The sequence below is a fragment of the Pleuronectes platessa genome, chromosome 18 (genome assembly GCF_947347685.1).
Source record: "Pleuronectes platessa chromosome 18, fPlePla1.1, whole genome shotgun sequence".
NCBI lineage: Eukaryota > Metazoa > Chordata > Actinopteri > Pleuronectiformes > Pleuronectidae > Pleuronectes > Pleuronectes platessa.
The window spans coordinates 12579912-12607865 of NC_070643.1; the positions used below are offsets into that span (position 1 = coordinate 12579912).

The window sequence follows — 27954 nt, forward strand, 5'->3', positions numbered from 1 at the left end:
AGAATGAGCACGAGCTCAACTTAAAACATCTCTTCTGGGGCCACAAGGCTAGAGGCTGGTCCTGCTGTCCCATTGATCGCAGCCATCTGCTTTAGCCAACACATCGTGATTGCACTTTGCAGTAGTATTGACTTTGTGTTAAATCCTGGCCCATCACAGACACTCACAGCAAGCAGCTCCTGCATTCCTCTCCACCTACTCCACCTCGCTTTCCATCTCATCCACCACATCCTCCTCAGCCCATGTCTTCAGATAGTGATGCTGTATACAGTGGCTCTTAAAAAGCCTGTTTTCCCCCAACATATAAAGGCCTAAAAAAACATCTGAGGGACGCTGCTAATGGTCACCTGGGGAGACTGTGCAGAGAACTGCTGATGGTATCAACTTCAAGGCCTTTATGAAACAACCAGAAAGAGTTTTCAGCCGATCATCTGCAGATTAGTCAGTCTATACTGGGTGAAAAGCTCCATGTGGTATCCCTGGCTCGAACTCAACATCTTAACTAGTCCATAAGTGTGTGCAGTGTGTTCCTAATGATTAAATACGCTCATTCTATTTAAAACGTCACCCTCTAGAGATCACAAGAAAAAGTGTGCGTCGGTGAAAGCATCCACCCTCTGCTCCTCTCCTTCTATCCTCCACCACTCATTGGTATCTGATCTCCCTCGGTGCCACCTACACACCCATTCACGACTCACCAAGCATCTTTTTTATAAATCCATCCTCGCAGATCCTTTATACTGTGGATTCTCATTTTTCTCACTGAAACATCAAACTGTGCATCCGTGACGCTGAGAGGAAGCAGACAAATGAAGTTAACTTCCACTTTTGTACCGTCAATGACAACGTTGTTTCTGAATTGAACTGAGGATGTAGCGCATATCAAATTCCTCGCTCACACATTCAGATGCTTTTGGACACAGGTGCATTTTACATTTGGCAAAGGAAAGTTATATTCACTTTGGCTCGGTATCACCTCCTTCTTCCTTTGTCTCCGTTTCTTTCTTCATTTCAGCCTTTTCTCTGCTGTCTGACTGAGTCGCACCTTTATTTGATATTCACAAAATGTATTGCAGTGCTGTGCAACCTTCCTCTCCCTCAGGGGAGGCTCCACTTGCCAGTTCCACCAGAGAGCAGAGAGAATAGCAGATTTCCCTCCATTGCTCAACTACCGTCCAGTCCTCCGGGCAACAAGTCCGCCGCCTCCCTGCTTGTCAGAACAACTCTTTGCCATGCAAATTGCTTTGTTTTTTGCAAAGCCCTCACTCTTCCTGAGCCACCCCTCTGAGCCAAAGGCAGTTTGGAAGAAGAAAAAAGGTATTTTCTTGCCGTTTCAAAATGCATTCTTTGAAACAGTTTGAGCCCATGCTGATAGTTGAAATGCTAAGTCCTGGTGGATTTATGACCATAAGGTCAAAGGGTTGGGTCTCCAACTGGGAACTCGTGGTGGAGTGCGGAATGGGCTCTTTTAGCTGAAATGATTGAGTGACTGATTATAGGTGGGAATAAAAGCTGGCAGTGGTGGTTGGTTTCAATCTAGAGTGATTTACAAGGTTATTGATTGCTCTATGTTTCGGAAAATAGGTGTATGTGTGAGTGTGAGTTTCCTTGTTCTGTCAGCAGAACAGTGTTGCTCCTCTGGGAGAATATTAACACTTCCACAGCTGCAGTGCTCTGAGTACATGATGAAACCTTCTCTCAAACAGTCACATGATATCAAAGGCTGAATTGTCACCGGACACTAAAGTAAAAAGTGAAGGTCTATGTTTCTCGTTGAATTTGGTATTTCCTGTGATTTCTGTCAACAGATATGAAAGCTCCGACAAGGAACTTTTCATTTTCGTAGATTTTGACACCTCTGTGGACTCAAAGTATAAGGGGCTTAAAGTTGGCTGGAATATCAAACCACACCATTACAGACAGCAGTCCGCGGTAAATCGTCGCTCTGACTTCTCGGGCAATACGTCCCGACCACAGACATTGAGAAAAGTTGGTAGAAAAAAGCTAATTTTCTCCCCCATGGTCTCATTTGCTTTTGTAGGTCATAAAGAGGCAGCAATATTAAAATAAGACCGTTCAATAACCTGTTAAAAACTTCTTGTCGGTACTTTAAATGTGACAAATTAAAGCATTCACAGTCACACATGTGCATAAACACGCCAACACAAAGCATTATAATGATATATTTAACAATGTTTGTTCTGTAGATTCCTCTTTACGTACACTACAAATGCATGTCAAGTGCAAAGGGACGCTCCCTGGCCTTCCCTAACACTCACAGAACGATGAACAAACACTCACAGCGGGTTCTGTAAATGATAATGACAGAAAATACTCCCATACCATAACATGATTGTTAAGTGTACATATCAAAATCTACACAATCAAATGTCAACCATGACACGAAGCTAATCAGGAAAATGCCTTTGTATCCTCACAGAAAGGTTGATTGATGGAGGACCTTCAGTAAAGCCGCCCTGCACACACCTCTGCCTTTCTCTCCCTCTCTGTTCTATAGTGGGAACATGATTATAGTGCCATACGACGCTCCGCCACAAACGTGACTTGGATGTCGATGTGGCGTGTTCCCACACTAGGCGTGCTGGGTGTATATCAGCAGCTCATCTCCAAGACACAGTCTCCAAGGTCCCTCAATGTGAGGCACGTCATTACGGCTCTCTCGCTCTTTCTTTTCTTGAACACTCAGATGTCACTGCTATGAGTCCTCTTTGGTTTCAGGTGCAGATGCCTTTTCCTTTCATGTTGTTTAGTGGAGGGTATAGAGGTGAAAGCTGTGGCCTACATGCTGCATCAATGTCATATTAGACAATGTAACTGTAGCGGGCGTAAAAAAAAAATGGAATACTCAGCTACTAGGACCTAGGCCATGAAAATAAACTGGAATTCAAAACCCTATCCTGATTTCATATTTATCAGAGAGGCTATATACTTCCACACTCACACTGATATAATCACCTGTCCTTCAGCCTTGATAGAAGCCAAGGTTGAAACCGTTATTATGTGATGAAATGAAACTATCCACCCACAAGCTCTTAAGTGGGAGACATGAACATCTGCGCAAAACAAACTGTTTGCACGTTTCACTAAAAACCACAAATGTCAACCTCATAGTGTCTCTTTGGAAAACGTATTTATTATATATAAATGTACATATGAATACAATCCAAGCGATAGTTGTTGAGCTATTTCTTATCGGATCAAAGTGGTGGAGGAGCAACTGACCAATCAAGTGAGAGAGCAACTCTCACAGAGCACAGATATGGTTGTTGGTCTAACAGCCCTTCGACTAAAAGAAAATTAATTATCATGGGTCTGAGTCATTCAGCCATGGATTTTCAATTACTCTTCGAATGGTGGCAATGAAACAGCCTCAGCTGTGAACCACGCCGCACAGAGGTCTGACAACACAGGGACAGGTCATTTCAATGAACTGCTCCCAACGCAAGTACAACTTTTCGATGATTGCATCTGTGTGCATGGATATATATACACACACACAAGGAGTATATATGAGAGAGAGAGAGAGAGAGAGAGAGAGAGAGAGAGAGAGAGAGAGAGAGAGAGAGAGAGCTATACAAAGTCTGTCGCCTACTGTTTTTCACGGCCTTGCTCCCTCCATCTTACCTTGGCTCTCTTCCTTACTCTCTCTGACTTTTCAATTTCCAGAGACCTGCAGGGGCCAAAAGGCGAGCTCAAAGAGGACTGTAAATTTTTAAAATTCTATCTCCTGGGTTGCGAGGGAGACATGGCCAGGGTCTGAGGTGGGCTGGCAGTCAGACATCAAGAAAACATGAAGGACCCCTGAGCGCGATAACACCAAACACTGAACACCATTCCAACCTTTGGTTTCTGCAGGGCAGTGTCGGACTCCTGCAGAATGAGTTTGTGCCAAAGATGTGGAGGAACATCGGACGGGGGGGGGGGACATGACTTTAACATATTGTATATTCTAAGCTTGTTCTTCAGATCACATGGAGACTCATCCATTTATATGAACTGATTAAAAGCTAATAAATTGTGAGACAAACACCATAAAGAAACACGTAAGTACTTAGTAACTACTGCTTGTGCGTGTGACTTTATTTGAGATTATTTATGCAAAAAGACTGTCATTGGATGGATAACCTGCGTTCTCTGTTATGAATACATTCTGCAGATTATCGTGCCCCTATTCATAGACAAAGGAGACTTAGCTAAATGCTGCTGAGAAAAAACTTTAACCCCATAATCTGTAAATATCCGTTTAGAAAAGCAGAGGCGAGCATACAAGGGTTCACTGCTTACCCCATAATTACACCAATTAAGCTGATTACACCCACTGTTCTCTGCCAGTGGGGGAAAAGGAAGTAATGCCACAACAGAGGCTGATATAAAAGTTTACCTCTGCAGGATAAACACCCGGTCCAAGTTAAATATCTACTGCGGGCTTAATGTTTGCTCCTTCTCTCTCTCTCTCTCTCTCTCTCTCTCAGCCTGATGGATCCATGGTGGCAGGCTGGAGAGATCAAGGAGGAGGGGGTCGGTGTGGATGATGGGAGAGTTGTTCAAGAAACCGATCGATTAGACAAAATAAATATTTCACACTCATCCGTGATATATTCCACTCTCTCAAGTTGTCTGTGATAAGTCTCATACACTTTATCATCCTCTAAAAAATAAAAAGACTCCCAAATGGATGATGGGAAGCAGGGCGAGTCATAAATCAACACTGTTTAGTTTGCTGATAAGCATGTGTTCTTACATTTTTAGTCAACGCTAAAGGCTTGAATCTGTGTGCGTTTTTTTGCAGTGTGTCCTAATAACACAACAGAAAATGTAAAGATTATTTTTGGTCGAGTAGATGGCCAGATAATATGCAGTTGGCTCTGAAAGTTTAAGTGGGGGTGTTTTATGTGTGTAGGAGGGAAGATAAAAGAAAACAGCCAGTGGTTACTTTCAATTATGTCCTTATTCATATTTAATGGTGTTTATTGAAACTAAAGGTTAGTGGTGGTGGGTTTATGTGCGTTTCCTAACACTAAGGGTGGCACCTGGCATCCCACTGCTAAGTCTGTGCTCTCTCTTTAAAAATGCACGGCCTTCCGCCACAGGAAGCGGTGACCCCCCCCGGCGTTAACCTATTGAGCGGTAAATATCAGGTAACATGGTGATTGAAGATTCCACATCTCACGATCTCTCGTCTTCCTTTGCAGCCTTCAACAGCGATCCTTGAGCGCAAGCGCAACAGAAGCTGCTTTATTTAGTGAAAGAAATCCATTACAGTTCCAGAGAAATGTAAAGCGCTGTATCGATTTCCTCTGCATATGTGAATGAGTTGTCTCATACTGCATATCCAGATGAGCTGGCAGGGATGGATCCTGTTTGAACAAGGAGATGGATTAACCGAGCCGAAGTGGTTTGAAAAGTGTTGGGGGTGTGCGGGAAGAATATTCGCCCTGTATCCACGTTTAGGCAGATGAATAAATCCTGGATTTTCACTGTGATCAAATTCCACGGTACCTGTATTTCATGCCTGATTTCATACGGAGTGGACTTGAAAGCACTGTCATCAGTTTATGCAAAAAATACGAGAGTGGCTGCTCCAGTAAAGCACCGCAGGACAGCTTTGAACCGGAAATTAAGTATCATCCTCTCAACTGCAGGTGATGGTTTTAAATGTTGGACTGAAATTAAATATATAAAGCTTTCAGTGAAAAAAATAAGTATGTTCAAATTGCAGCAAAAGGAATCTGAAAGCACAATGTAAGGAAATATACAAATAAGATAATATTCAACACTTAATCTCCAAAGGTTAATACTCATGTGAAATTCCATGAAACACTAAATAATCAGTTCATGTTATTTTGCACACACACACACACACACACACACACACACACACACACACACACACACACACACACACACACACACACACACACACACACACACACACACACACACACACACACACACACACACACACACACACACACACCAAACTGTTATGTGTGATTGACAGTTATTGGTAGTTAGTTTCTATTTTCAGTGTTTCGTTTTCATGCTTTTGAAAGTTCTAAAGCAACCACCTCTAATGATCGACCTAGCAACTGGCTTGTCTGAGCAGTCAGGTGTAGGATGCTGCTGGTAGATGTTTCTGAGAAGGAGCACGCTGTCAATCATTTTATTGTACAGTCGACTTTACAATATGTTTCCTCCATTAAAAAACAACATGTTAAACGTTTCATGTCACAGATCAAATCTGTGCCGTCGGGTCTTACACTTGCTCTGTGTACACAAAAAAGGAAATCTCCTTTGGTTCCTGATAGTATACATCCACTAAAGGTTATGTTGATGTGGATTAAAGTTAGTTCTGAATCACATTATCAAAATATACAGAGCAGCCCCAGCTAAAATGCAGCAGTTAAAAGAAAACATCATGATGAGAAATAGTCCTGATGTATTTGGACACGGAAATACCCAGAAGTCCGCGAGTCAAACACAAACTTGCTTTTAATACCACAGGGGTTTTTATAAATTTAACGGTTGGTACAAGCTGAGAATGCATTTACCTTGTCTGTGTGTGTGTGTGTGTGTGTGTGTGTGTGTGTGTGTGTGTGTGTGTGTGTGTGTGTGTGTGTGTGTTTGTGAGACAGTATGCATATTCTCTGCTCAGGGCTGAAGAATATTCTACCTCAGTTTACCTTTTTTGTGGACCTATGGAGCTCAGTGTCTAGACACATTTGTGCATGTATGTGTGTGTGTGTGTTTGTATTGGTGCACCTAAGATTGAGACATTCTGTATGGAATGATACAAGTTGGTCAAAGTATATATACACTTGCAGGCTATTATGTCGGTTTGTGCAGTTGGGGAAAAAGCAGATTGTTTGCACAGTGGTTAAGGTTAGTGTGTCTCCAGGAAATAAATGCAAGTGAAGGTAACTCTCTCCAAAAACGTTGTGTGTGTGCTTGTGCCTGTGTGTGTGTGTGTGTGTGTGTGGTTCAAGGACAGACAAGCAAAATCCACTCTGTACTAATGAGCTTGCTGTGCTGCTCTATCTGTTTTGTCTCCCAGGCCCCGCTGCTTGCAGACCACTAAAAGGTTTGAATTAAATTTTTAAAAAGAGCTATGCTGTGCTGCCTGCATCTCAGGACGTCTATATATAAAACACACTTCACATAACCCGAAGCGATGTGAGTCATATAGTTTCTATGCTGCCTGTCGAGGTGAAAAACTCTGTGTTCTGTCCTTACAGCTGTATATAAAGTTCAATAGTACGCAGTCAATCAATTTTTAGAATTTATCTGAGGTACATCTGTATTGCTTTGTCTATTTCACGGTCCCTGCAGAGCCGTGTACACTTTAATAGGATGCAGAGCCTGTCACCATCTATAAAGTCTGCATCTGCCAAACACAAAACTATAAAATGTTATTCCACATCGTCAGTGCATTGAGGACGGAGGGAAGTAACGTCCTGTAGGTAGAATGTGTTTCAACGTATTCCAATGTGTTTGTTAAGATGTAATGTAAGATTGTAGTCTTTAAGATGTTCGGATTAATCTCACACAGGATATGAGTTTGGTCCAAACAGGGAATCTGTGCCTGTACTGAAATAGCTGCCATAAACATCACAGCACATGCCTTGCTAAAATTACACAAAATTCTGCTGGCCACACTCTCTCTACATAGCCCAGATAGCATGTAGCGTTAGCCTTCAGTCAAAAGTGTGGCTGTATTTCACGTGAAAGGATTCTGACCGCGGGACGTAGAGCTAACGTTTGCTAACAATTCCATGGAGAAGGAGGAACACAAAAAGATGAATGAAGCCCCTGAGCAACAGACAGGTTACATTTGAGTTTGGAGTATTTTGCTGCATTAAGCACGGAAACTGCGATTTAGTGTTAAATTGTTGTAGTTGGGTTAGATTTAGATTATTATGGGATATGTGTGAATTTTCACCCATTTATATTTGTATATTTAAGTTGGGAATACTTTAAACAGTTAATAGGTACAATTTCTGAGAATGCATCGATAAAAAGCCAATTTTATCCTCAACTGTCATTTTGCGCTTTTTTCAGATTCAGGTATAAGTTTTGGCGGCGGTACCATTTTTCTGAAGACATGTTTAATGTAAGCTGAACACGTGCTGTTCATGTGAATTGATAGATGGCGTAATAAAGAAAGCTCCTGGTCTATAATGCTGTAATAGCACCACTAAGGAAACATAAATAAACCCTAAAGGGTGCCATTTCAAAACATCCATACAAGAAGAAACTGCTCAGTCACTTTTGAAATGCACATCATGTTTCCAATTTACATGTAGATTCGGTGCTGCAGCTACAAAACAAAGATAAATCTTGTGACAAACTTCGCGGTGACAGCGTAGCACAATGCAACAGAATTGTATGACTATTCATGAAAGTAGGTTGCTTGTCGTTTCTTTCTGTGCTCTGAAACACTACAAACCTCCCTCTCTGTCAGCATAATTAGAATATGGGACGTCCTCTTGCCAAACGCTTTGCCACGTCGTCGCCAATTACACCAGCTCCTGCTCTGGGAGCCCGAGGGTTTCTACAGCCCTTTGAAAAGGAAAACCTCCTTCGTTACAGGAGAGATGCAGCAGCAGAAAGAAAAAAGAGGGAGAGGAGGATAGACCTGATTGAAACATGTGCAAGTGCAATGATTGTCTGCATGCAAACTGAACATGCACATCTCTGCTCCTGCATCCGTGCATGTATGAGCAATTGTTTGCCAGTACGGGGCAAAGCCTGAGCAGCACAGCTGTTCAAAGAGAATACCACCTGGCAGCGGGATTTGTGATTTGAGAGGAGAGAAGTTGTTCGCCCACTGTTCACCGTCTCTGAAAAAAGTATTTGACAAGCAACTCAAAATTACTCACAGGCAACAGTTCAGAAAAGGGCAAAGTAGAGTGGGATTAACACACAGCCCTAATATCTCCTAATGACATAATCTGGGCAGCAGGAAATGAATAATTTCCACTGAATATTTCCATGAATGTGTATATTCCATAATTATATTTTTGATTATTTACTAACAACCTGTTGCCTCTCAATTACTGTAATTAAACCCTCACATGTCATGTGCAAATTTATATTTTCACATACACTTCTGATGAAAAAATAAGAATGTAAACAGATTGTAATTTAGCCTGATGTTGCTTTTACATACTGTACCACTCATACCCATCCTTTATCATGACTGATCACACTGTATTTCCATTGGCAGCTGCAAACTAAAAAGGAGAGAGGTATTCAATGACTGCACCAACGGGGAATGAAAATAGCATCGAGCTCAGTATCAACCTGAAGGAGGCTTAACGCTTCCGCATCCTGATGCCCCGATAAAGGGAAAGAGGATCGTGTGGGAGGAAAGAGAGACAGAGGAGAGTGACACAGAGGCAAAGGAATTTAATCAAGTAAGGAGGTGGAGTCATCAGCAAGCTTCTCCCTGGCCTGGATCTGTTGTTTGTAACACAAAACACTTTTGAGTCAACTGAACCAGAGAGACGAGTCCGTAGTTAGTATAGTTAAGATAAATAATGCTGACATGAGTACAATTTTATAGTATTTTACTGTAATGTTCTACACGTTGTAAAATTGGAATTATTGTTTGTAATTTTATTTCTGTAGAGCTTTGTTTGATGTTGTGGTGCAGTTTGTTGGTCTGTAGTTGTCTTAACATGTGTTTACATTGGCTTTGAATGAACCTACTATGGACTAATCTACTAGGTAAATGTTAGGTCATTAGTGCAAACACATGCTATACAGCAGGGAGAGTTAACGAAGGAAGACCAGCAGGAGGAATGGAAAGCACTCTGCAGTCTGCAATTACCTCAACGGTCTCTTTCTATTTCCTCTCTCTCCCCCATAAACTTCATCCTCCTCTCCCTCTCTCTCTCTGTCTCTCCCCAAAGGGGGGGTTGATGTTTCAGATATTAGTGAGCTGTGTAAGACAGTTAAACTGCCTTTTATCGATCTTCTTTTCTTCACTCTTTCCAAGCAGCCGTTATGGTTTTAATGGTTTGTAATGGAGCTGTGTCCTCTTTGACTGCCAACTGCTCGGTGATTCCGCCCTTGTTTTTGATATTGATACGAGGGATCCTCCTTACGCTGGCCTCATAGAAGCAAAGTTCCGACACAGATTTGTTGGGGTCGATGAGGTTCCTAGCCGTGTGATAATAAAACATCCATATACTGGGGGAATGAATCAGAGGAGACGGAGGTGAGTACTTGAAAAGAGGAGGAGTCTTTCAGAGTTTTATAAAAGCTCACTGGGAACGTGGTGCTGTGGTTTAGTTTAAGTGAAGCTCATTCAGTCAAAACTCAAGGAAGAAGTGATGTGACAAGACATTAACATCTAAATAATCGAGAGGGAATTAACTTGCTTGAATCTCACTTCACAGCCTATTAGTTAACAGCGCCTCAGAACTTTGATTCACAGCCAATCCGTCAATGTCAGAGTCAATCTGCGTCAAGAAAACCTCAAAAAAAGAAGAAACCATCAAAGCTAGAATAGCACAAGGAGGCCATATAGCTCTGCCATGGCCCAGCAGTCCCCGTAAAGTCAGTCAAGATGCACCACATTGCACACACTCATATAAATCAGTCCCCTTAATATGCCTGAGTTGTTCCTTTCATCAAGATCCATGAATTATTCCATGGGAAATTGGTACAAATGTCAAAAACACTTGCAATGTTAAAGACAGAGAAATATAATTCTGGGCGAGCCCTTTTGTCCGGAAACATTCCAAAATTGAATGGGTTCTTCTTTGGCCAATGTCCATTCCTTCCAAATGGAATGGAAATTAAAATGATCCAGAATTACCGAACTACGTTTGTTTGCCTCATCCAACCAGTGCAGTTTCAGTTTTTTTTCCAGATTCATCTAAGTGACTGTGTCCTTAACAATTGACCATTGAAATATAAATCACTTCAAAATAAAAAATCTGTACCGAGCTTTGTTTATTTTCTCGAAACCCTCTCTAACTCCTGTCATTTTTCTTAAATAGTTTAAAAGCTTACTTGTGATTTAATTAGTGAATTCATTTGAATTCCTGTAGACAATTATTTTCAAACTGGTCATAACCAGTAGTCATATGATGACAATCACATGTCAACCTTTTCTTTGACTCGCTTTGAAGTTTGAGGCCAAAAAAAGGCTGGTCTATTTCATAATAACCAGTTTTGTTTTCTCTTCCTTGGACTCAGGTGTAGCTGTGATCCTTTATTTGCTTGCTTTGTTAAATGAATCTTATCTCTGACACCCTTGAGCTGATCCTGGTTGGTTCCCCTTTATTCTCTCCAGTTTGCCTCCAACTAATTTCTTATTCCAGCTGCCTTGCATCTTTTTCCTTATAATCTCTTTTTAGTTCTTCTTCAGTGCAACAAAATGTCTGCCTAGTAGCATGAGTCAAATTAAGAGGATATCTGTCGGACTCAAAAAGTAAAGACAAATCAACCTCAACCTGCATCTTTCTTGTTATACTAGCTAGCTCTTCAAAGTGCTATGGACTCAATGACCTGAATAAGGAAAGTCAAAGCTTAGAAACCCCAAAAGAGCAAAGATTAAAACTGGAAGAGAACCAGGCTTAGGGGACACAAAAAATAAAATAAAGGCATTGTACCATCTGCACAAGGTGTGTAAGATAACAAAAAAACTGTGTGAAACATCAAAAACAAGCTTAAACCATTCATGTGTCTAATGTGTTTATTGCTGCTGGTGGCTGGCAGGTCCTGCACCATCATTAGTGCTGCGAGTGTGACACACTGATTTCCTTTTTACTTGTCCTTCTCCAGAAAACTACTGGGGGAATGATAACACTCAAATGCAGGGGTGGAATCCAGCATGTACTCATCTTGTATTCCTTTTGAATGTGCGTCATAGACCTTGGTGTCAGACATGTTTCCATTTGTTGTTCCTACTTCTTTGGGAAGAAAAGAAACAGAGAAATGTTCTGTCAAAGCTCTTTCTTATCGAGCATCTATAAACTACCATGTGTAGTCAATACGTGACACCAACAGTCGCAACCAGTTCGCGAGCTGTATTCAACAAATGCTGCTAATTAGCTAATTACTGTGTTTCCTGTCACAGGGCGTGCGCTCTGCACTTCAAATAGGTAAAACGCGTGAGCTCAGCTTTTACAGTACATGGTGATGCATCCTGCAAGAGCAGGCAGCATTCAGGACCAAAATAATTCAGATTAATGCACAATGCAGCATATAATTAATATTTTACTACGTCTCTTTCAGACTTTCTTTTGCATTCTGCGATAGAAGAGAGAGAAATTGTGACTGAATGAGAAAACACTGGAATTAAGAGGAAGTCTTTGCATTTATTTTCACGTCTGTGCAGAAGGCTCATTCGTCTCGGAGTCAGTTTTTCTTCCAACAGGGACACTCGCCTTGTTCTTCAACTTCATCTGCAGTCTGTCCGAGAAATCTGGAGTGTAATTTACAACCCATATAAAGAATGTTGAGCCGTCCTCCCACTCACTTTCCAAATGGTACCTCTTGAATTGCACGACAGAAGCAAGACTCTGCCTATCAAAAAGCAACAGTGACATTAAGTGTTTCACCAGACTTGGACTGGTTGGGACAGAGTGGGGGACACCCCTTCCTCCTCTTTTCCTCTGGGTGTTGCCTAGAGGCTTTGAGACGGTATGAAAATCAGACCTAAATGCAGCTCGGAAGTTCTGTTTTCTCCCTACAGTCGCACTCATGGAAAAAGATACATAAATGGATATGGAGACAGAGAAGGAGGTCACAAATTAATCCACAAGACTGGACCATGTACCAGGTAAACACACACAAACACACAACAACCAAATATAGAACTGGATGTTTGGGCTTGTCATTAAACCTTTATAGGACAGTTTATATAACCTTTAGCTGACGAGCAGGCAAAAGCAGCACACACTTGCAGCACAAAGACGTGAACCTGAACTCTCCGCATAGTGTTGATTTATGATGATCTATTGTGATGCTCACACCATCCCTGCCCTTGCACTCTGAGATTTTAGCCTAAACTTTGAAAGTCATGAAATATTGATACGGAACACAGGAGGATTTGACGTAAGTGAGGCAGAATACTGCAGAGCTTGGCATCACATGTTTTATTGAAGCGCCCAGTGTAGCACTCAGGGAGAGTGAGAGCAAGAAAATGGGGGGAAATAAAAAAGACGAGTCCAAGGAATTGGTGGAGGCTTCAAAATAATGAAGAGAATGCTGGTCTGGAAAGGAGGGAACTTTCCTGCCCCTAAATTGCCTGGTTTAATGAAGCATTGACGATCAATACAGCAAGTGAAGAAGAAAAATGGGCTTCATATACAGGTAGATATTACCTCTATGTCCAGGTCTACGACATAGAGCCTAGTCAGCTGATGCCACCTCTATCCTCCAACGGCCGCATACACAACATTGGCTGACTCTTAATGAGACGGTCTGGTCGTCCTATTATGTCACCAGCTTGTCCTGCCACTTTTTGCCATTACATCCTAGGAAACAGTTTGTCATTGAAGCACAATGAATCATGGGATATGTCGGTGAAGGATCCGACCTGGTGGAGACTCCGATGCTCGGTGGGGAAAGGACACAGGAGCCTTCAAATTGGAACAGTCTAGTAGCGCCGCTGTCTATCGCTCTACGAATACAGCTGTAAAGGATGTGGCTCCTAAATTGAAACACAGCTTTGAATCTAAATGCCTCAATAGCCTTTCTGAAAGTTATATTCATCTTATTTTTATTCACCAATTAAAACTAAATATTTGTGAAAAATACAATGACAATAGGCCAAAAAATTTTGTCCTTCACAATGTACACATTTACATATGGTTGTTTCATAGAGATAAAGCTCTCTTGTCTTCGGCTTCTCTTGCAAATTACAAGAGGCAAATGATCAGGAGGCATAATTTTTCATTACACACTCGATGTGGCTGAAAATGAACAGTGCCACCACTGATACGCCTAATGGTGAGTGAGAAGTGGCCAGCAACCGATGGGAGCCAGGGTTAGGGCTATTTCCTGGCACTCAATGAGCCATTTGCAGAAAATAGACACCACTGCTGTGTAGAGCAAATGGACTTCGGGAACGTTAAAGAAAACAGGGTAAAGAAAAGCGCTTGTGCATTTAAAAAGCTCAAACAAATCTTTCTGGCATTATGTAATACTTGGTGTGTGATTAACACAAGATTAATCACACAGCAAGATGGCTGCTAAGACAAGGACTTCGACACTCATTGTCTTGTTGAAATGAAAACGCAGCAATCAGTGGCATTTGTGACTGATGGCAGCTCACAAACACAGCTGCGTCTTGCCCCGTTTCTTTGAATTTCAATTTCTTGCCATTAGAGTGTGTGTGTCTGCTCCTCTCTGCCAGTCCTCCATCGTTCCCTCAATCCGCTCCTCGCCATCTGTCCATTGGCCCTGGCAGCGTTCTTATCCACCATTTTAATTTGCTTGGGCAGTCATTTTAGCACATGTACAGTACACTGCTTTACAAAATGTGACTGCGAGTACGGAGCCAAGTGGAGCTGCTCAGGGGAGTTATGGACAACAAATCACTTTCATGGCAAAGTGTGACAACAGTGTGACACCAGATCAATTCAGAGGTACAGTGCATTAAAAGCTTGAAGCGCTGCTGGCAAACTGATCACAATGACATAGCAGCTTAAACAGCTGGGAAATATATCTAATATATAGTTCATACTTTATATAAATCTAATTAGGATTCCAATTAACATATTTCAGCCAGAAGTCAACTATCGAGTGATTTATACCAATTCTAAAATATGGGCATTAAACTCTGACCGAGTAAAAGTTATATTTGCATGAATTAATTCATTCATATTTGATAAAATGTCAAAGAAAGGTCAGCCCTCTTTGAGTCTTTATCTTGACTTCATTTCTTTCATAATTATTGCTGTACTGGAGGTTAGTTTTACAGCTTTAAACTGTTGGAACCCATATTGCTCTCCAGTGTTGCATCTTGCACTATTTGAAATTAAACAAAAATCTGTTCTATGCGGTGTTCCCAGGATGGAAAATAACATAAGTACACAAATGTTAATGATTATTTTTACGCAACTGCCATAAAGATCGATGTGCCTCATTGTAGCAGAAAAGGTGCAGTGTCGGCGTTAGGACTGCCAAAATAAAAGAGGAGAATAGGAAATTGATGAACTCATCCAGGCGACATGTCTCCTTAACTGCTGATTGAATGCGAGGACAATAAAAACCTGTATCTCCTGCAGACTTATTTGACCTGAGACTGAATCCAGATTGTATCTATTCTCATTGCAGATAAAAGCCAGATGTTAGTGGGTTGTTTAAACCATGGTAAAAGGGCTAAAGAAAGTTGTAGGCTAATGAAAATTAGCCTACTTAACCCATTGACCGTCTTCAACGGTCATATTTTCCTCCAAAATGTTGTTTTGTATTACCCTGAATATCTGTTAAGACATGACTCCACTTGTTGGGAATATACAAATATTGACTCTTGAATTTTAGAAGAAATATATCCACGCTGTATGTGCATGTAAGTGTGTGCATGCAGTGTAATGAGCGAGTACGCACTGGAAGTTTATTTTTGTTGAGCCTTGCAAAGCTGACTTCATTAGGGATCAACACTGATTGAATGCTATTTTTATGGCTGTGTGATTAAGCCTTTTTCCAGGAGTGGTTGTTCTCTCCTCTATCTCCACTGTAGATAGTATCTGCCAGCTCCATGTTTTGATGTGGAAATGATGAGCTTGTTAAGCCCGGCCCATAAAATCACTGAGGAAAATTATCCATTTCCTTCCCCACCGACTCAACTCTTGCAGATGGGATGCCAGGGCTGGGGTAATAAATATGCAGGGTGACAGTATTTGCAGTTTTAAAGACAGATTCCCGCTGATGTGGCCCGCTAAACATTGCGGGATGCAAGATTCAACACTTTCATCATCTCTCCCCTTCCCCCTATACCTTCACTTTTTCTTACATCTGTCTTTTTTTAGCTCCTGTCTTCTTTTTTTAATCTCCTTCTCCTTCAGACAAAAGCATAATCCTAGCTTGAAGCAATAACTGACTCCCATCACAGCTGTTGTCAAAGCAGAAAGTTGTCTGTCTTGCATCTTACACTTCAACACCCACGCAGATATATATTTATAGTTGTTTGTACAGTACATGTTCCGACATATGTCCACACATTAAACAAACACACACATTCGATGCTCGATAAGTACATGATAACTAACCAACCCAGGCTCTGATACTGTGCCTCACCTATAACCAATAAGATAACACAGAGAAGGGCACAAACATTAGATATAATAAGTGAAAATTATTATTTCTTGTATGATACAACAAATCTTTGCTCTTCAGTGGAATCCTGATTCAAAATGTTAAGAGTCTCCACATTGTGCTGGACAGCTGCTGAGTGCTTTTACTTGGACGGTCTTGCAGTTGCACATCTCCTGGTCTAAAGAAAATCGTTTAGTTGCTTGTGGAAACTGCACTCACAGTTTCCCTTGGCACTGAATTCAAGGGAGTATTCTCGAGGCATATAATGAAACAGAAGTACACTTTAAGTTTTTTCTTTGCTATTTACATTTATTTGTCAGTCACTTGCCATCTGGTACTCGGGCAGCAACACGATACATATTTGGGATCAGACCAGGTTGCATTTGTTGGTGTTTGTCTGTGTATAGATAGAAAAAGAGCCTGGTTGGTAAAGTGCTGTGGGGAACACACTGTACTAGGCACAGTTTTCTGCAGAGGAGAAGATTGCAACTGTACTCTTTACAGGTAATCGCTACCAAACAAGCCAATAAATAGAGGGGAACACACACACAAATTACAACTTCAAGAGCCAAAATTCTACTTTGACTCGAGCCTCTTTTTCTCAACTGAGATCATTACCACGGAAAGGAAGTGAACACTGAAACAAAAGATGACTTTCAAATCCTTTCATTCCCTCATCCTGCTGATCTTTTCACTCTCTTGAGTGACCCTGACAAGACAGCGAGAAAGGAGACATGGAAAAACTCAAAACATGACAAGCAGCAGATTCACAGTAATTGCAAGCGGAAGAAATACGATACGTAATGTGACATTCAGTTCAAAATGAAGCCACTTGAATTATGCGAAATCTCTTCCAAGCACAAGCTTCGCTCCCTCCTTATCTGTGCCTGATAACCTTTATAGGGTCTGGAGCAGATGAAATGAATTCTCTGGAAGGAGGCATTTCCTCTCTTTGGTAGTGCTGTACAGTGAAGAGTCAAAGAAACTGCAAGCAATAGATCAGGAGGGTCAAAGCGTTACCAGGCGCAAAGATGACTGGCGTTCAATGCCTAAAATAATCAACCAAAGCTCTGTTCAGTTAATGCCTGAAAATACCATTTACCAAGCAACTTTATGGTAAAATACAAATAATTACGAATTAACATCACTTGCTTAGCAACACTACTATTAGTTCATATCGATTAATCATTTCCAGCAATGAGTGGTACATGAAACAGTGACCCTTATGAAATCCCAAGGCGTTTTTGCGCAACACAAGGGAAAACTAAGGGAGTTTTGGAATATTAACAAAATAGCAAATTCAGGCATCCTAATTGTAACAAAGAAATAGGAAGGACCCTTAGGAAATGTATAAGTAAGTACACAGGAGTTAATGTCTATTTAACATCTCTTCAACCAATTGGAATTTATGCAAAATAGCATTCCAGGTTCACCAACTCAATGTATATAGGCAATACACCACTTGCATACATGCACACATAATGACATGTGTCCTACCTGCACCAGATTCCAACCCTCCAAAGACTCCGCAATGATGGAGGTCACAGAGGGGCAGACACCGCCAAAGATCATGAGGTGCTTGGGACCGTAGCATATGGCGTCGAAGAAGGCCCTCAGCCCCTTGGCGTTATCACACTGCAGACACAGAGAGAGAGGTGGTGAAGGTGGAGGTGAAGAGCAGAGGTGAAGAGACAGAAAGGAGGGAGAAGAATTGGATTAGTTGTTGTAAAACCGGGAGAGAAGAAAGGAGGAAAGGGTAGAGATATATAGCAAATCTTGAAAAGCAAGGAAGTAGATATAGGAGCGTATGTTGCATGATATACAGAAAAGTATTGCAATACCCAGCCATTAAATACAGTACATACAGTCCGTAATTTAAGAATGGCAGTGTTTTAGTAAAAGCCGTATTTCCTATGAGTTGCATCAAAGAGCACAGCAGGACAGTGTGTATGCAGCACTCGCTGCAGGCATAGTGGGAGTGGGCGTGCAAACCATTCTTTGCTTTCATGGAGACAACAGAAAATGATCTTGCTGACCATTCACAGCTTGTTGACAAGGAAAACGCAAGAATATGGAAATTTTTCATTGATAAAGATGACAGTCATGCCAAACCCACAGACGCCACAAAGCCTGTGAGACCTACAGCCTGTTTAAAACCTTCACAGACCAAGGAACACAAAACTTCCAACTTGCAAAGTAACCTGTTGACAGACATGAGGTAGCAGATGTGATGGATAGAATTATTACATCATGCTCGTGCCATGAAGTATTAGTCGAACAAGTGTGATCCATTATTAATTAACTGCCAAAAACACACCTCAAAGTAAGAAACCAAACTGAACACATAACTTCATATATAAATTTCAATTTCAATGTGAATATAAATAAATATAAATTACGTTAGCTGTACATCATGAAGCTCAAACACACAACATTAGTAAACTAGATACAAATGAGTCAGAATATCTCCTTGGGGGTGGTCTGCGCTCAACGGAACAAACTCTCTCACTTTCTATTTCGTGAAATTGGATTTAAAAACGGCTATTAATTAGGCTGTCTCGCTTCCATGTTCCACTGTCTATTATTCAATTACTCTTCCTCGTATTGACGGAGCTTTAACCATCTTTTCATTATCAGTTTTGATATATTTAGGCAAGGAACCGAAATTATTATTTTGGTATTGTGAAAACACCAACAGATACAAAGAACACACTGAGGGGAAGATAAAGACCCTTAAAAGGCAGCATTACATATTCAAGCCTATTTTGGGTGACTGCGTTGCAGGCACGCGAGACAAGAACATGAAGAACATTGTGCTCCTCTGAAAAAACTGTGGGTTAAAGAGATACCTTAGATTCTTTCTCTTTGTTCAGGAGAATAACTTCTGTGACATTTCTAAACAATTAGGACAATTCTTATCCATTATTTGTGAGATCAGGGTCAATAATTAACCAACTGTACAAGAAAAAGTGCTGCACTTACAAGGTCATTAGACTTCGACTTACAGTGATCGATGCACAACAAAAGCAGCATATACACTAGTGTCGGTTTAAAGTAATGCATACTGTTTATGAAAAACGATGTGACATTTAAATAACATTTAAGTTGTTAGGCTCCAAGCGCTGTGGTACATACTAATATAACTGCAGCATTGCTGTGTCTGTGTGTGTGTGTGTGTGTGTGTGTGTGTGTGTGTGTGTGTGTGTGTGTGTGTGTGTGTGTGTGTGTGTGTGTGTGTGTTTGTTTGTGTTTAAATGGTTTAAAACCATCATGTAAAACTATATAACTCACGAGCTGCAGGAGCAGGCCCCCGCTATGATCCAGTGCTGCAGAAAGCAGCCAATTCACATCACTATAGCAACCAGAGGAAAAGAGAGTGTGAAAAGGAGAAAGACAGAGAAATGAGAGAAGAGGTTTAAAAAGTACTGTATGTTCCTTTTGATCGCTACATAAGCTGGCTAACCGGTTTTCCTGTGATTTCCACAGGTTGTAATATTGTGATCGAATCATAAACACTCTCCCACTCAGTTGTCTGCTATTGCCAATAAATTCAGGCTGTATTCCCGTGTGCAGCTGATAGATAGATCGAAGGATGGACTGACGGACTGAGTGGCAGGTGGTGTGTGTTTCTGCCTTCTGACACAGTCCATTTCATCTGGAGAGTCATTTGACCTTGTAAACCATCAGCTGGCCACGGAATGAGATTTCCTAGTGAACAGGATAGCTTCACAGCACAGAATGCACATACAAAAATCCAATGTGGCGGAATGAGACTAAACTAAAGATTTATAGGACTGTGTGTAGACCATGGTAGGTGTAATGGCGTCAAGTTTACCAGTTTACATTGTCTGTCTTTTGGTTGACGAGAGAAACCCTGAACGTATAAACTGCACAACTTAAAAATTAGAACACAAGCTGCAACAGCCGTCTTCCTGCGTTGCACTTCAGACCACACACCCACACTTCAATTTAATCACGTGCTAAGATTGAAATCATCGGCCTCCTAGAAACACACTTCCCCCCCTGAGCACGTCCATTCACGCCGGAGAGGATCAATGTATGTTGTAATGCCAGTCAAAAAATAGACCTGTTTGCGGATAGGCCTCAGGTGAAAAGAGTGGGAGAAGATGTGATTAGACACATTGGGGATTCCTTATCCTGGCCACACAGCTGAATAAAACAGTGGGCTATTAAAGAAGATATCTCATTTGCATACTTTTGTCATTCATGTCTCTCCAGCTGGCCATAACAAGGTGGGATGTGGCGGTTCTCAAATGGTTACCATGCAACAGAAAGGAAATGTGGGCAACTTAACTTGTCAACATGAGGACAAAAGAGCTCGGTGATGTGGCATGCTTAAGAAGATTTATTACGAAGAGGGACAATGTAGTGTAGCTTGTCAAGATTTGTTATGTTCCTCATTGTGTCGGCACCAAATGAAACTATTTTACAACGTGTAAAGCCCTACAACGGATAGTCTACATGTTGCTTTTAAGGCATGTATACCTGTTACCTATTTTGGGGATTCTTTGAGTCCTCATAATTGAGTTTGAGAAAGTAAGTGTTGAATATTCTACTGTTGATCTACTAATTAGTTCAGCGACATATGGTTTTGTCTCTTCAGAGTAAATATCTAAAAATCACCAAACCAGAAAAAGTTTTTCTTAGAGAAAGGAAAACCGCAAGAGGTAACCAGAGAAAGCAACGCATGTTCTCGTAAAGCTACAAGAAATAAAGCTACATCTTTTTTATTTCTCCTCTGTTCCTTTGTTTGTCCTCCCGGCTACATTTATCCTCTCTTATACCTTTTCCCGGGCAAACATGCACACAATCTGTGGAGAATTCTCACAGGCCTTGACTGGTGTGTTGTCATGCCAACGGTGTGACTATCCACACTTTGCGCGCAAGATGAGGGAGGAAGCCGCGTGCCGGGCCAGTGTAGCTACAGCTATATTTAGCCTCTCATTAGGTAGCACAACCACTCAGACATTAATCAATACTTATTCAGCTATGGAGACGCTGCAAAGCTGAACTCCGGATAGACAAAGCGGGATGGAGGGTGAGCGAGGCGGTGGGATACAATGGGACACAAAGAGTGAAGGGACATGGGGATGGTGATGGCGATGATAGGAGAAAAGCGAGAGAAAGAAACGAGCAGTTGAATAGAGGGAGTGAAAGAGAGGAGCGACGAGGTATTAGCCTGAACATTAACCGTGTACTAATAAAGCCAAGTCAACCAGTATTATAAAACCACCCTCCATTATAACCCCACAATGAAGTAATTCATGACCGTGAGATTGACTCTCTATGATGCTCAGCAGCTACACAGTGCTGTGGAGATTTATCTACAGTCCAATTATGGAAAAAGTATAATTTAATATCTAATCTAATTCTGTTTTTTACATCTCCTCGTGTTATTTTCTTCCAGCGCGTGAGCCGCTACAGTTTTTCATCTTGTGCCCATTTCCTTTCACTCCTTTCCGCATTCATATCCTTATTCAACAACACTGAGACAAATATGTATTTTCCAAGGTTTACCAAGCAGTCGCTGAGAGATTTGGGTCCACATCCCAATTTTCCCAGAGAAATTATATAACAAGGTAGAGCAGAGAAATGTTGCCATCATGAATAAACACAAATAAGTTCTGAGGGAATGACGGTGCAACGAGGAAGGCATAGCAGTACTTGACTAGCAAGTAGAGCGGCGAGACTACTACAACACCTTATCTCCCTCTTCTGCAGTCTGAAATCTAATACCTGGCATTTGGAGGCCATTTGGAGCAGATCGATGGAGTCAACGCCCGTGGTAATCTGTTTGACCGCCTTGGGAGACGGCCAAGGAAAATGTGTGCATGAGGGGTGGTGCAGGTGGGGTGGGTGGGCCGAGGGCTAACTGCGGAGGAACTTGGAGATGGAATATCAATATACTGCTGAATATCTGTGGACATCTTTACCAAAGAGTTATACCTTACTTCTTCATGCACACTGGAATGAGTTGTACTTCACTCCCTGGATTTAGAGATACTGGTTTCAATATTCCGGCTACAGCACCGTTTCCATCTTTGCTAAATGTCCCTTCTTCGGCTTGACATTTCACCACACTGAGTTTGCACCACTTGCCTGACCATTTAGAGGATATTACTGATGGGACAGCTAGCCGAGGAAGAGTTTATTCCAAATGCTTCTCAATCCATTGCCTCGGTTACATTTCCTTCTCTGACCTTTCCATAAAGCTTCTGATATTCATCCCCATTGATTTATCATTACATGATGACATTAGCCCGCTGCTGTTGTGCTACACATGAATCACACTCAATTAGGCTGACTGGGATCTAACAGTTGTCCTGGAATAACTTGTTTTACCCATTTCATGTGATCATTTTCGTCTACTTTACTAAACATTCTGTAATGTCTTTGAAAACAGCAAATCTTTAAAGCTCAGCACGTGGCACATTTCAGCAGTGATATGTCACAGAGGGTTAAACACAATCAAAATCTTCAGCAAAGTTTGTGGCTGTTTCCTATAAGTATGACAGCCGGAGTTAATTGAAAGTTTTTAATCAGTAATTTACATAATAACAGCACCGTTTATAAATTAGCAGAAGAGTAAACAACCTGAACAACAGCTACAACGACTGGTTTGGAACCCTTACCCTAACACAACCCCCAAAGCCTCAAGACTATTAACCCAATTAACTTGTGTTTTAATCAGAAGATGAACCTGTATCCCCACCCAGTGTGGGCGTCTGAACCACAATCCTCCATTTGACCACAACTGCAAGCTGAATGACCCTGTGGGGCATGTGTCTACTGTGTGTGTGTGTGTGTGTGTGTGTGTGTTATTGTGACAAGAACAAGAGCTGATAAGAGCAGCAGGCTGGAGCTAACCATGATGAAATGCCTTGTTAGCGCTGCACACAGAGGCAGCTGCACCTGCCCCTTGTCTAATGGCAAATTACTGCACCCAAATCAGCAACCTGAGGCCCACTACATCACATGCACATACACACACACACACACACGTAAATGTGTGTGGGAGAGAGAGAGATGAGAGATAACAACAGAGAGGATCGGGGAGGGGAGAGCCTGATCTGATGTCAGAAGCAATCTGCGTTCATTCACGACGAGGCCGGTAGCCCAGGTGTTTATCAACAACAAAATGTGCGAGAATTCACAGAACCTGTGTCTTTATGGGTTAAGATGTGTACACACATCGCGGATAGGAGATAATGTGATGTCATTTACCAAAAAACTGAGAATAGATTTTGCTTTGGGTTATGTGTGAATTTGAATTTTGCAACAGAATTCCTTCTTCCCTCCAATAAACAGAATTAATTAAAAAATCTTTCCTTTTAGTTTCTTTTTTTTGCCACAGTAGATTTTCACTTGCTGAGATACGCAGGCATAACAAGAACATGTTGAAATGGATTTGAGAAAAAGATCTTGTACTTGTCTACCGAACATTCCTCTCTGTAATTTCACTCTGCAAGTATGACAAATAAGAAATGAGACATTAAATTATAGTTCCAAGAGCTACAAATATTTATCAGTCTAAACTTTTTAAAGTTATTCATTTGCATTTTTGCACCGTCACTGCTGGAGTCAGGCTTTCAAAGCACCTGTACACATCTATCCTGCATGTTGACAACTTTCCTGATGTGTCGACTGGTGCAGCAGCTGCAGAAAAAGAGAAAGCTGGTCTTTTCTAACAGCTACATCTGCCCCCAGCAGACGCTCCACTGTGAATTACTTCCACATCCCCAAACTGGGGGGGGGAGTGCGAGCCCAACTGAATCCAGCGTTTTAGAAACATATGCTTGGCATTATAAAGCCCTATAGAGATGGCAGGGTGCAGCCAATAGGTCAGATCTACAGGAGATTATCTATTTCCCCATGTACTAACCCAACTAATCCTATAGAACTCTGCCATGGCTGTCAATACCAACTACTCTCAGAAGAGGAGTTAAGACTGGAGGTTTAAGTGCCTGGGATTCAGCCTCCAGCCATTTACAAAGTTTGACTATTTAGTGCAAAGGCGATGTAACTGCATTATCTTTGATTTTCCTTATAGTACATCAATAACAATTTAATACAGAGAGCTCCCCTGAGTTCATTGGGGTCATATGTCTGTCAATTAAGGTCAACGCTCAACACTGGTAAACTTCTCAGACATCCCAGGCTCATCTCACCTGCAGAAGCCCAAGAAGCTCGAGTTATTTGTTCCCCATCAGTGAGCCCTTTGTGAGGCCCACTGAGGTGTAAGGCATCACCTGCCAAACCTTTTCTTTCTCCTTCTAAATGACCACAAAGACCAGGCTGAGAGGTAATTTACAGACTTAAGGAGCCAATGCATAAAAGCAATACCCAACTATTTAAGTGAGACACTCCCAAAAAGGAAGAACAAGACAGGGAGAAAGAGGATGGGAGGATGAAGCTGCAGTTGCGTATGCAGCAAGCACCTTGGCGCTTTGTCGTAACATTTAGACAGCCGGCCCCAGAGTATCCGAAGAGAGTACACATTGATTGAGTGCGAGTGGATGGAGTAAAATTGAGAGAAGGAAGGAGTGATGGAGTTGTTTTTCCCAATCTGTTCCCCTTGCAATGCAGGCCTGCGACGCACAGGAAAAAAACACTATGGAACCCACCACTTGTCTTGGGAGAGACTGGCCTATATAATGCACTGCGACAGACTGACTGGGCGGCTGAAGCTGATAGCTGTTTGCCCTCCCTCTCCCCCTGTCTCCCTCTCTCCCTCCAGTCTGGCTCTTGTGATTGCACTCATTCTATCTCTCTAGCTTTCTGGAGAGCTCAGATGGCCACCAGGATAACCACGACGGCACGTTGGAAGCCTCTTCGGTGGTGTTGAATGTCTTTCGCCCTCGGGTCTTTCCCACACACACTCACATACACCGACACACACACACAGACAAAATCCTGCCCATGCTCATGCTTACCCTCGAACACACATATACCAAATAAATAACCATCCTTCTAAGCAGCCGCGTGCCAAAACACAATCACTACCAAATAAACACGCATCGGCTCACTCACTATCCAAGATAAGCTCAAATTGGCCGGTGGTACAAAATAAATAAATCAACAAATCACAGCAGACACATTGCACCTTTAAATTAGCAATCTGTGCTGAGCAGGAAGCAGATGCTGTGTTAAGCCTATTACAGGTTTGTTTTGTCTTTTTGACGAGGCCTGACAACAGCTGGGACACGTTGAGCTAACCAGTGAGAGGGACCAAACCAAACGTAATCCCACTGAAATGAGCCAATGGGTTCTGATATAGGAGATGCTGGACGGAGAAGAGAATCAAGGTATACTGCATTTACTTTCACTGTATTATTCTCTGATTTTGTTTTAGCCTTGTTCTTTTTAGGGGGCAACTCTAACCTGATGTGGCTTTTTTTTTTTTGGAGTACCAGTACCACTGCTTTTGGTTTTCTTATCTCAACCGTAAAAAACACAGGAACCCCACCAGACCCATTTCTGACAAAATATGAGAAGTGAGCAATCTTTAGGGCTGAAACTGGCTGAGTAATTGGCAATTCCATTCACATTAAAAACAACTAAAGGAACCTATGTAATCAAGGGTAAAGCACAGGAATTTGAAGAGGTATGGGCACCCTTAATGGACTTTCTCAGGCAACGGTAGATTTTATCTATCTGTAGGGATATCGAGTGTGACTTTTTTTTTTTTCTTTTCTTTTATTTATTATTGTTATTATTTTACGTAGGTATGTAAGTTTGTGTGTGCGTGTTTCTTTCTTTATTTATTTTTTTGTATGTATGTGTATGCAGTGAAGTTCACCTGCATTTCATTGTGCAACTTGTGTGGTATGTGTCAATGTGTTTTGTATTGTTTTGTGTTTTGTACTGGAAATAAATAAAAAAACATTGCTCAAGAAAAACAACTAAAGGTAGTCTGCAGTTTTTTTTCTCCATTAAAGTCACACTGGATAGTAAAGAAGTCAATGTACATCATGGCACAACGCTAAGAGCTTGAATCATAACTCTTGCCTGAGAAGGGGAAAGTTGTTTTAATACCTGTACAACAAAATTTGATCATTAAATATTCTTCTTCTTCTTCTTCTTTAATAAAAGGGTTTATCAACCACAGAGGTGCCCTCGCTGGTGTATCCGCTAACTAGTGACTGATAAAGACCGACAGAGAGGGGCTTTGGACAGAGAGTGGGAAGAAGAAACAGAAGAAGAGAACCCATTATCAAGCTAATTGTTTCTTGGCCCCCGGAGGTCCTGCATGCTCTCCCATGGACGAATCCAGTAAAGAAAGAAAGAGGTAGGGAAAAGGAGGATAATGCTTGTTAATGGTAGGTAGTAAATGAGGCCAGCACAGGGATGACAGTCAGTGTTGGTTGTATGCAGGGAGAGAACAAGTCTGTCAGTATTTCTCCCACAGAGTCATAATATCTGCAGCTAAGAAATGCATCAGTGGATTTTGACTCCTGCAGGCACCCTTCATTTAATTTTGTTCTTCTGTTTCATCACTGGCGGAATGAACCCAAATGAACCCAAAATGAAACAATGCTTTCCTTCATGATGTTTGTTAGACTGTGTTTTGAGTTTTTCTCGACTGAGGCAGCATAAAAACTGAATAATGAGGGAGCACATAAAACCCCTCATATATTCTCTGTCAATTGGGCATATTAAAGGTTTATGGAGAACAACTGTGTGAAAGATACCATCCCTTCTCTCCATCTCCCTCCATCTGAGCCTTTATGAAAACTCTTCCAGAATACTTACCATATACAAGTTGTGCTGGATATCGCTGACCTCTGCTTTCTAAGAATTCATTTTGAAAGGTCCCAGTCTTTGCTTTTTATAAGCTCTCTCCAGACTGTTTACCTCGTGAAAATGCTGTCTGCAAGAATGGAGACCATCACTCATCTTCAGTTAGGATTTTTTAAATTAGAGTGTAAACATACACGTCGCACATCATGATAGCCTGCATCGGCTCAGCTGAGAGGGGAGGAATGATGATCTTGCAGATGCTTGAGTGTGTGTGTGTGTGTGTGTGTGTGTGTGTGTGTGTGTGTGTGTGTGTGTGTGTGCATGGGAGAATCTGTATGTGTCCAAGGTACTGCCATGTGTCTGTCAACTTAGTTGAAGGTGTTTAGGCCAATCAGGCCTATATCTTGAACAGGAAGCATGACAAAATACTCAAATAACTTTGATTCATTGTGTTCTGCCAGTTATTTAAATTGTAAAGCTGGGTAGTTAAGGAGATACACAAATTGTATGTTTTACCAAAAGGCTAATGAGAAATCAGATACTGTCATTCAGTCGAACACTTAAGAAAGTCTGGGTAATTCTTACACAGCCACATATAACTGTATTTATGTGAGCCCATGTAATATATCACATTGCTGATACTGAAAAAATGTATTTATATTTACTTACTTAGAATATTTTTGGTAAACATCAAATTGTATATGTGTTCGGCCTCCTAGGTGTATTGTATTTAGGATACATGAAATTTAAGCCACGTTTTGCAGTGTTGCATCGTTGTCTATTTCAGCCAAGATCACCCTGTTGCTATCATGACGGTTATTTCCTCACACTTGACAAATCTCCTCCACAGTGACAGCTGATATTATATAGTGGTTTCTACAGAGTAATACTCTC

The 27954-nt window shown here is 41.5% G+C and overlaps 1 protein-coding gene across 1 annotated transcript in view; it reads right to left on the reverse strand.

Annotated features, from left to right (window-relative positions):
- The window catches only part of gabbr2 (gamma-aminobutyric acid (GABA) B receptor, 2), a 161801-nt gene that overhangs the window by 98588 nt on the left and 35259 nt on the right, over positions 1 to 27954 (reverse strand). Inside the window, exon 2 of the mRNA XM_053447464.1 lies at positions 17797 to 17934. Within this exon, the coding sequence (XP_053303439.1) occupies positions 17797 to 17934 (138 nt within the window). The remainder of the gene's footprint in view (positions 1 to 17796; positions 17935 to 27954) is intronic.